This window comes from Anneissia japonica, unplaced genomic scaffold, assembly GCF_011630105.1.
Source record: "Anneissia japonica isolate Jap-2015-1 unplaced genomic scaffold, ASM1163010v1 scaffold288012_len1326614_cov192, whole genome shotgun sequence".
NCBI lineage: Eukaryota > Metazoa > Echinodermata > Crinoidea > Comatulida > Comatulidae > Anneissia > Anneissia japonica.
In genome coordinates, this window is record NW_022756612.1 from 391,119 (window position 1) to 402,605 (window position 11,487).

The 11,487-nt window shown below is 32.6% G+C and overlaps 1 protein-coding gene across 3 annotated transcripts in view; it reads left to right on the top strand.

Annotated features, from left to right (window-relative positions):
• The window catches only part of LOC117124289 (SPATS2-like protein), a 50,890-nt gene that overhangs the window by 11,831 nt on the left and 27,572 nt on the right, over positions 1-11,487 (top strand). For all 3 annotated transcript variants that reach the window (XM_033270473.1, XM_033270472.1, XM_033270471.1), the window contains exons 2-3: positions 1,160-1,248; positions 3,209-3,317. In XM_033270473.1, the coding sequence (XP_033126364.1) occupies positions 1,204-1,248; positions 3,209-3,317 (154 nt within the window). In that variant the 5' untranslated portion in view covers positions 1,160-1,203. The remainder of the gene's footprint in view (positions 1-1,159; positions 1,249-3,208; positions 3,318-11,487) is intronic.

Below are 11,487 nucleotides of genomic sequence, written 5' to 3' on the forward strand. Positions count from 1 at the left end.
TGTCACAGATGGACTGTTGAACTCACCATCACAGTAAATATTCGAAGCAATCAATACCCTTAACAACTGCTGTACTACTACTACTAAACTAGGCATAGCTTCCAACGTTTCTGTCTCGGACTCTTGTAATACTAGTAATAGTACTAACACCATCCCAACGTTCATTTTATGTATATCTTCTTCTTCTACCATTACTAATTAACATCAGTAACAAGGGTAATTCATTCATCATTTAGAAAAACTAGGCCTATCTATTTCTAGTGGATCAGAATTGTATACAGAAGGAAGAAAATTCAAAGAACCCCGTGAAACAGTAGATTGTTGTTGCGTTGAAATCCCTGCGCATGCGCAGATCCATCCATGTTACATCTCGGAAGCTTTACCAGCCTCAGCGAGGCTGGTAAAGATTACCGAGACGTTCCGAGATTTTACAAGGATATTACATGGAGGTACTTTCACACGTGCCATAAAATGTTACTTTTGGTTACATTTTGTTACATTTGGTAAGATTTTTGTACGTGTGAATCGGGTATAAGTAAATAAGGAAGAATTGTTGTTTAATGAACAAAATTATTTTTATGTTGCTTCCAAATGCCATGTCTTCTTGTTCTGATGTAATATAACGATATAGCTTGTAAAAAATGTAAGGCCGACATTTGACTTTCTGTGTCATGCTCTATATTAGGGAGCTTCCAATTTGTTTGATCTCCTTTTTAGATATGAAAATTTAAAAATAATGTGCTTTAATGTAATAAGTAAGTATTGAGTTATGTCTAAATGGTCATGTCATGGCCTACAAAATGTTCTTAATGTAACCGCTACAGATAGCCATTGTTTGCCCAGTGACTACTACTGTAGAAAGAATATTATAAACAACCCCTTGCAAAGATCACCAGTTGTTGTTTACATAGTTGTGGTTGGCTGGTGATTTGGTCGGAAGGTATAGAGATTACGTTATATAAAAATCACAAAATTCGTCTTCCAGATTGTAAAAAATTTTGCTTGACCGGGCCCATCCAACAATCAAACTGCAACCTATGATCCTCATCTACACATTGGTCATTGTTTATGAACCCAGGGGTTCAGTCAGCATAAAACAATATACCTCTTGCAGTCATCCGTTTTAATATAATAGTCTGTTTTGCTGTGTTTTTTACAGGTTCATCATCGGATGTATATTTTGATACTAGAACAAAAGCAGTAATGACACACGTTGACAAGTACTCAAGGGAACAGCTGAAAGAGAAGGTAAATTTGATTGTATTTTTAGAATACCAATAATAAACTAGACCTTGATTTGATAGCACACACCTAATGCATCTCTGATGAATGTGCTTAATTTTCTGTTCCATAATCATGATTATTTGATATTTTTAGATAAAGTTTAAACTGCCAAAATATACTTATTATTCCCTGTGCCCTATACACATATATAATGTAGCTTTTAGTTAGATTCAGGGCAAATACTTTTATACACAGCCTCTAACAAGTCTCATTATATGTTGATAAAATGACTCCTAAAGTAAAATTTCAGGGGTCGCAAGTTAAAAAACCACTCCGATAGATCTAATTTTATTTTGGTGCTGCGCGTGGTGGTCTTATTGGGATCACACAGACTGCTTAGGATCTGCCAGCCCGTTCCTGATCGGTGAGCTCCGATCGGGATCGGGACCTGTAAAAAATGATTTCACTTTGTTAACCTCTACACTATCAAATTTCATCAAAAAAAGCTTCATATAAAATTTAATGGAACATAAAGTTGAACTTTTTTTTTTGATGCAATTTGATGATATGTGATATGACGTCATCATACCCATATATGGGCACATCACATTTTTTTGTCACATAAAATTTGATAGTGTAGATAAAGCTTAATGGTAAATAATATTTACTTCAAAACTTCCATTGGCTTTACTTATACTGTACCTAAAGTAGATTAGAACATTGATTGTAATGTTGTTAGCATAAACAATGACCATACAATTTTTTGACATTAACTAAAAATAATACTGAACCTAGAAACATTGATATGTAATAATAATGTTAATAATAATAATAATGATAATTGTATTATCTATTTCTGAGTATTCAAAAAACCATTAGTACAATAGCAGCCCAAGGAGCTGATGGAGTACGAATTTAGAGTTAAAAACAGTACACAAGTAGAATATCAAATATTATCAAAATATAAAAAAATCAGTCGAGAATAGAGAACATCCAAAATGCGATAAAAAAAAACATAAAAAAAACATACAAAATAAACAATTAAGTCACATTTTCACAATATAAAAAGATATTGAAATCATTAAAAAAATGTTTTCGATGTCAATTTCTTTAAATTAGACCAAAATAATAGCAAACAGTATTTGCTTTTATATTGACAGTTAGAGCTTGAAACTCCAGCCTTGTTGAACAGTGTGCTAGTTGTTTTGATGACAGTGCATCAAAAATCTTATAATGACACTTAGAGAACAATGTCCTTTTCAGCAAAAAATAAATAAATCAAACCATTTGTTCAACAAATGGCAGTATATTCTGTTTGTGTTATTTTAGTATATTAAACCTTTAAATTCCATGTTCATCTTTTAAATTGTCTGTGAAGCATAATCCAGTCGGTATCAAAGTAATATATTAAAAATAGGAAGTTCCTTGATCAAATAAAGTTGTCACTGGACTGACTGCTTCAATACTCTCCCTGCAATCTCTCCTACCGTAAAACCTTTGATAGAAGCCCAGTGGGCTTAATCTTGAGAAGAACCCCATCTCGAATTAAAGCCCCCTCATTAGTTTTGCAAAAGTAGCCTCGAAAAGAAGCCCATGGGTTTCTTTTCAAGATAACATGGGCTTTTTTTTCGAGATATTACAGTACACTATACATGAATTTCGAAGAAAAAAAATTAATTAAAAAAGCGCTTGTTTACAGTAATTTAGGTGATTTAATGCCAGTTAATACACTCCATGATACAGATTCATGTTACAGTGGCCCTATTTATTGTTTTCTAGTAGTAATTCCCAAAAGTTACAGCATTCATTTTGAAAAGAAGCCTCCTTTTTACTTGCGAAAGTAGCCTCAAAAAGAAGCCCACCTAAATTTTACAAAGAATTGAAGCCCAGGGCTTCAATTCAAGGTTTTATGGTATATTTCAAATTTTGAAAAGTAATATGAAGGTACTAGTTGTTTAACAATTGGTTATATTTTAATTTTCAGATTGCGACAATTCGTGAAATAGTGCCAAACAAAAGTAATGATGAGATAGTACTAGTATTACAACATTTTGATGGCGACTTAGAGAAGGCTATTCAGTCATTTACAGATGGTAATCTATTTAAAGTATTTTATTTTATTATGAAGTTGAGTTTAATGCCTTAGAATATCAATTATCTACTTTACATCCAACTTTGAATTATATTTCAATGCTATAAAATTGTAATTAAATTGTTATTCCAGATGTAATATACGGAAAATCATATTAATTTGTAATGGAAAAATAGTTAAGTAGTAAAATGTTGGCTCATCAATCCCTGTGTGATTCAAATCCTGTAAAAACAAAAAACTTCACTTACATAATAATAAAAGTAAAATTACATTAGACCAGGTACCTATTTATATTGGAAATAAAAGTTTAAAAGGGCTTAGTGCAAAGAGAATCAATAAGCCAGCATACATAGAATTTGAAGCACCCAACTTTCAGAGTTTGAATTACAATAACTACTCTCTAACCATGGAGGAATAAATCTCTCTCTTTAATTTATCCCTCCATGCTTCAACTAAGTAGCTAGTTGGCATTGTGTCACATATGGGGTATGTTGGAGGTCTAAGTGAATATTTATAACACTGAGCACCATTACCTAAACTTGTGTTGTGCTTGAAAAAACCTTCATATACTGCTTTTCACTTCTTTATGTTCAGTATCAATATATGTTTTATTGATGATCAGCATCAGGGATATAAACAAGAGCTTTCTAGCCAAAAATGGTAGGCAGGCCGCAAACCTGTAAAGGTATTGATGATCAGCATCAGGGATATAAACAAGAGCTTTCTAGCCAAAAATGGTAGGCAGGCCGCAAACTTGTAAAGGTATTGATGATCAGCATCAGGGATATAAACAAGAGCTTTCTAGCCAAAAATGGTAGGCAGGCCGCAAACCTGTAAGGTATTTTATTGCAGAATGCAACAAATTTGCCATCTGGCCGCATGTGGCCTAGGAGCGGCACTCAGGGTATTTCTAAAGGAGTTTAACTTTTCTTTACTTTCCTCACAATTTCTATGTATACTGTGCATCTAGTCTTCTTCCCAACAAACTCTTCTCACTGTCTCCCTGCCACATAATTATGCCATATTTTGTTAATGTTGATGTAAATATCCCGATAAAATAAAGGGTGGGTCATCTATATGTAGTTTTTTATGCTGGCCAGTTGTTTTACCAAAAGTTCAAATTCATTCAAATTCATTTTTACTAAACTTCTCTAATAGCAGCAAAATTGCTGAATTGCAAGAGATTACAATTTATACAACATGTAAAAACATTACTTCAAACTACCTAATCTTAAAGGATTAAAAGCATGTATCAGTATGTAGTGATCAAGCAAATGCTGAATTGCGAGAGATAACAATTTAAAATCTCACTTAAAACTAGCTAAAACCTAAAGGATTAAGTTCAGAGAGTTTAAACCTTTGTCACCCTCTAGGCTAAAGTGAGACTGCTTTTTGGTTACTGTTAAAAAATCACCCAATGTAAAATGGTTCTTTTGCATTTTTTTTATGGAGCTATATACTGGTACTGTCACAAAATATTTGTTTAAGAATGGTTCGTAGGAACAGGTCTTTCTCATCAATAGAAATGGGCTCACAATTAATGACTCTAGTCTGGTGCATTCCCAAATGCTCATTATCATCATAATTATTGACATCTAAGCAAATGTATACATTCCAACCCAAAATGTCAAAATTAAGTAATGTTGGCCTAATTATTCTGTCTTTGTCACATACTGTATAAAATAAGGCTGTTGTCTTGTTTTGGTATTGGTATTATTGAAGACAGTATGTAAACTCAATGATTTAAGCATGTCTGTTATTATAACCCTTTGTAACAAAAATCTGAATAACAAAAACAGGCCACTTTTATGTCCATCTTCCATTTACAGTGTTTTTGTGCATGTTTATTGAGCTTCCATATTAATGATACTAAAATTGCAATCTCCACAGACAGCTTTCCCATCAACATCTATAAAGCTGTAGTCACTAAGTAGGAGTGTTTTGATGGGTCTCTTCCTTTTCCTTTGCTCATATTTAGAAAGTAATGACTCGTAATACTAAAGTGCATGTACTGTATGTGTCTTTACACTGGCCATGTGTTGATAGCATTGCTTTAAGTCAGTGGTGATTACCATGTTAAAATTCTGACCATTGAACTCCAAAGTATATTTTTAACTAATTAAAAATTTTACAAGGATCATTCTGGTGAAATAATCCAAAACCAAGGTGACTTAAATACTGATACTATTGGATCCAGGGTAGGGAAGGCAGAATTGTCTGATAGGGTGTCTGACAATTCAGAGTGTAAGCAAATTGGGCTATTTTAATTAATTCTAATAAGACTCTCTAGAACATGTGCTCAAAGATGTAAGAAGAAAAATATATACAGTACCCTTTTCTACCCTTTCTTCCCCCTTCCCCAACTCCTGGATGCAAAAATATCTGATTGTCCTGTCAATCATATTTTGTGCTATAATAACTTACAAGTAGAGTTGACATGCACTAAATTCGTGTTTAGAAATGTTGATTATTTTGCATGTGGTTGGAACAGAAGATTAGGCCTTATAGTATTTTTTTTTCTTTTATTTGTTTTGGCCATTTAGTCTTAGTGTGCTTTGTAAATTGATGATAACAACATTGAAATAAATATTGTAGCCATCATTGTGGAATAGGGCCTACATAATACACATGACTCTAGCATTAAGACAATACAATCCTATCCAACAAGCAGCCGTTTTACACAGGGAGGCTAATTTTAAAGTTAACGATAAGCAGCCCCTGCAACTGTCAACGGCCTGTGCTAGTTCAGTTCTTAAACCCCAAATGGGGTAGGAAAGATAAGTTTTCGCTTAGGAGGTGTAATTGCCAACATAAGTTGGTGTTACTGTAACATGGTGTAATACCAAGTTAATTTTTAATTCACTTATTTTGGGTAAAAATAAGTGCTTTTCTGTATTTAATATTTTTCATATTTTAACAGTAAAGAAATTCAGTTCACTTTTTAAACACTAATTTAAACAAACTAAAGCCCCGTAAAAAAAATTGTTAGTTTCACCCTATCCTAGCATAAAAACTGATGAGGGAGGGAGGTCCCATCTGCGTTCGCTGGTGCATTTGGTTTAGGACAAACACATAAAAAATCACAAGAATGGGCTCAAATTTACAAAGAAAACATGTTTTTATTGTCCAGTAACACATTTTGCTAAAATACAGTTTCTAAATATGAAAAAGTGAGAATTCATAAATACATCTTGCAAGGTAAAGTATATAGAAAATAAATAAAATTATTGACCCTCTTTTTACATCTCCTGTCATTGCAAGTGCATACAGTAGCTTTGGTAAGTTTATTATTGCAATATGTATTTTAAAAGAATGAAGGAAAATACATATATTGAACTTGAATGGATATGTCTACTTTGCGTGGGACCAAATTTTGCAACAACCTGTGAAAAAAAATTACAAAAAAGTGTGAGAAAAAAAAACCATTTTATATGTTTTGAAGAGCTATAAAACTGATGTAAAAGCAAATGTATGTCATGACTGGATGACAAAAAACAAACTTAGGCCCCCTTAAGTAGGGCTAGGCCCTAGGCCTAGATAGACCTGCTGGGTTAGGCCTAGGCCTAATCTAGGCCCCTCAAGTAAGCCATGCCTGCTAGGCCTACTTGTTGCTTGATACGTTTCGATAGTCTTGCTTCTCAAAGGACAAATAGTTTTAAATTATACCTCAACATTTACAAATCTTGTTAGGCCTATACCAAACTGATTTTCTTAACATGTTTAAGTATCAGTATTTAAAGTAAGGCTACATATTAGCCTTGTTCCGATGGTGTAAGTTACACCAGTGATACTCAGGATTTTCATTGCAACAAATCATCATTTTAAGAATTCAAAGCATTTTCTATATTGATTCTTATATTCTCCAACATTATTACCACTAATATAAATTACAAAAGGATGTGCATCTTAATTATTCATACCCACAAAGCCACTTCCAGCATACCACTTATCTCCATATACCACTCATCTGCATACAATCAGACAATCAACTTCCATATTACCATTCTATAAATCACATGTAAAGCAAACAAAGCTCCACATTGACATGTTATCTTATCTGTGAGTTCTATCCAAAAATAACAACACACTAATTATCATTATTGTATAGCATAATTTAAAAAAGAAAATTCTTATTGCATAGTGAATATACTACTACAAGGAAGTAGGTCACAATTTCTCAATTTTTATTTAGTTTTGTTGATGCATCATCTCTATTGTTTTAAGCTTACCCTATATTTAGTCTTATTTTTTTATTTACTTGTGAAAAGGCATTAATTGCAACATTTTTTGGTCGATATTTGCTGAGGTATCTTCATTTTAATTTGATTATAAGAAACGTACAGAATGTAATCAGCTGAGGCATATGAAATATTAACAGTTTATGCTTGAAATTGGAGACTGTTGTGTGGAAACAGAAAATCAAATAAATTTCATTAAGAAAATATAGGGATTTTGAACTTGATTGATATTGATTGTAGAATTCTCATTTTAAAATCTTTAAAAGTATACATACTGCTACATTCAGGCAATGAACCTGGAGCTTAATATTGTTAGCTTGAATAGCACTCTCTGCCAGCTGTCCTGTCAGGAGGCCCGGAGACCCCAGATTTGCAGAAGCTAGGATTGGTGCCTATTTGCTTTCTCACATGTATGGCCCAATCCTAGCTCCTCCAAATCCGGAGCCCACACACACACAGATAATCAATTTATTTTGGGTCTAACTGGAGTCGGCATACTTCAATATTTACAATTACTATATTTTTTATTCAGAAATGTACAGTATTAATGATCATTAGATTAATATAAACATCAAAGCTATTACTTTGAAACCCATTTGTTGTTTTTTTCTCTTTTACTCAATAATAGGACAGAAGATATAGTTCCTAGCATGAGTAAATGTCATTAATGAAAAAAACTTAAGGATAGGAATCATTTACTTCAATCAAGGCAGAAAAATGAAATTTTTGGTGCAGTACTTGTCGCCTCAAACCTTGTAGTCAGCAGAGTTGATCCTTTTTAAAATGAACAAATGTAAATTTTCGACTACGTATTCCTAAATAGTAGGCTCTGCCTGCATATGACACAATTTGGAAAATCCCTTTTGACATCAACCTTGAAAATAACTTCCTTAAGTACTTGTGTCATCTTGTTTATTAAATCATTCTCCAAATACATTGCACTATTTGGTTTACTATATGAATTTTTTGCTGGTTTTAGAATTTTGATAAGTTGTTTAGTGATTTTCTTATTTGTAAATTTTACATTATAATTTGAATATAATCTTATTTTATATTTAACCATATCCTTGAATTAGTTAATATGTTAAGTAATATCTATGAATAAATATTATTCTTAATTGATAAGAATAGTATTATTAATATTAATATTAATATTAACTCAGTTAACAACAATCCTTTAAGCATACATTTACTAATAAGATTCAGAAATCTTCATCAGAGCTAAAAGTAAGTCATAATTGTTGAATTGAGGTTTATGGATAAATTGACTATGATATGCCTATTTGTAGTTATCATTGTAGGCACGAAAATAGGGGATAAATGATTTGAAATGCTGGTTTGGTCTTTATCGATTGCTGCTAAGACGCCTAAAGAGAATGAGAATATTAGAGAAGTTAAAAGTGCTGAAAATTTATGGTAATCAAGAAATATAATTAATGTTCGTTCATTAATTATATTTTGCAGGAGGACCTGGTAGCTATAAATTAGTCAGATTGAAAAGTTATATGCAATGAAAAAATAGTGACACGCATATAGATAATTTGCTTAAATTAAATATTGCTTGACATCAATATTTTCTTCATTATACGTTACCATCACATTTGTACTGAACAATTATTTTTAGCACCAGCCTACTTTCATGAATTCTTACAGCATACAAAAGATTGTTGTTCTTTTACAGTGGTGTGATGCAAATGGAGTATCAATTACTTTGCTTACTGACGTATGTGTACATAGTCACTGCATCTTTCTAAAACTGACTATAGTCTATAAGTTATACTATATATTATTAATCTACCTTCTCATCACTGGATGAAAATAGAGGTAAACATATAATAATAATAATAATAATAAAATAATAATAATAATAATAATAATAAATAAAACAATTGTAACAACAAAATAATATTTTTTCTTAGTTTTCCCCCTTTTTTTACTGATAATACTGTAATGTTTTAATGGCTGTTGTTATATATTTTTCATCTTGTAGTTATTGAATTTTTTGCTGCATTTAATCATTGTTAAAATATTTTTAGTGTCAATTGTATATTTTAATGCGAGTACCAAATTCCTTATTTGGAGCAATAATAATAATAGTGTAGATTTGTATAGCGCTGGTATCCATCAAAGAAGATGCTCATGGCGCTTGATATGTGGACTAGTAACTCGATCAATGACTTTCGTTCCCTCTTAACGGTCCCTTCGTGTCTGTGCTACCTGGTAACCTGGTACCAGCAACTCTTGCCGTCCTCCCCAAGGGCTGTCTGTACTAGTACACCGGGGTATCCCCTAATCTTCTCGAATAATGTACCGGGTTCTTATTAGTGCACACGAGGTATTGTGTACACTGGGCCTACCGTTTATAGTCCTTATCGAGTCTTGGTTTAAGTGTGCTGTTCGAACCTGCACCGATATTATGGAGGTAGGTTGCGGTGACCCTGCCTTAACCGCACTGCCTAAAGATCTCTTATAATATATTTATGTTTACAATACAAGTAATGATTATGAATTTTCATGTAATTTGGTTAAATATTATATTGTTCTTTTCTTAAATCTGGGTCATTCCATGCCAATTCAACGTGGCCGCGGAAGTCACCATCTCAGATTTTGTTTAAATTTTCAGGGTTTGTTGTAAGTTCAGTAACTAAGAAAAATGCAAAATTTCAGCTCAATCAGACCAATACTTTCCGAGATACCGGTGTCCGAAAAAGTGGGCGTGGCACCCTTTAGAGCCGCCGACGACGTTGTTATTTGGATTCTTTGATATTTGAAGTGTCATAACTTTTTTTCTAGGTCACCTACAAAGCTAAAAATCACAGTACTTGCTCAACTTTTGGAGTAGATTCAGATTCTGCATTCAGATAATTACAAACATGGCTTCAGAATGAACGCGACAGAGCTTTCAGCTATTTTTCCTCACCCATATCTCAAAAACTAGAAGGGCTAACCCAAAACTGTTTTTGATTTCTTATACCCTACTAACTTCTGTGTAAGTAAAGTAAATATGGACATAACCCAATCATGAATACTACCAAATATATGCCTCCCATTATGGTCCAGCCAGAAATTCGACAAATAAGGGTAGTTGCGTTTGGTGGTAGAACCCAATGTGGATTTTGAAATATCAACTTGAAAATTCAGCATAATTAAGTTCAATATATGTTACATTCATAATATTAAAAACATTGTTGTATATTTACCATCTTCTTAAAATATTTTACAGGTCAAAATTACACATAAACGCTGGCGACGTTGGCGTTATTTTGATTCTTTGATTTTTGAAATGTCATAACTTTAATTCTAGGTCACCTACAAAGCTAAAAATCACAGTACTTGCTCAACTTTTTGAGTAGATTCAGATTCTGCATTCAGATAATTACTTAGAAAAATACTCTTTGAATTATGCTCTACCAAACATGGCTTCAGAATGAACGTGACCAGGCTTTCAGCTCTTTTTGCTCAACCATATCTCAAAAACTAGAAGGGCTAATCCAAAACTGTTTTTGATTTCTAATACCCTACTAACTTCTGTGTTAGTAAGGTAAATATGGACATCAACCAAGCATGAATACTACCAAATAGATGCATCCCATTATGGTCCAGCCAGAAATTTGACAAATAAGGGTAGTCGCATTTGGTAGTAGAACCTAATGTGGTTTTAAAATATCACCTTGAAAATTCAGCATAATCAAGTTTAATATGTGTTACAATCATAATATTAAAAACATTATTGTATATTTACTGTCTTCTTAAAATATTTTACAGGTCAAAATTACACACAATCGCTGCCAACGTCATTATTTTGATTCTTTGATTTTTGAAATGTTATAACTTTTTTTCTAAGTCAACTACAAAGGTAAAAATCACAGTACCTGCTCAACTTTTTGAGTAGATTCAGAATACTTTTGAATTATGCTCTATCAAACATGGCTT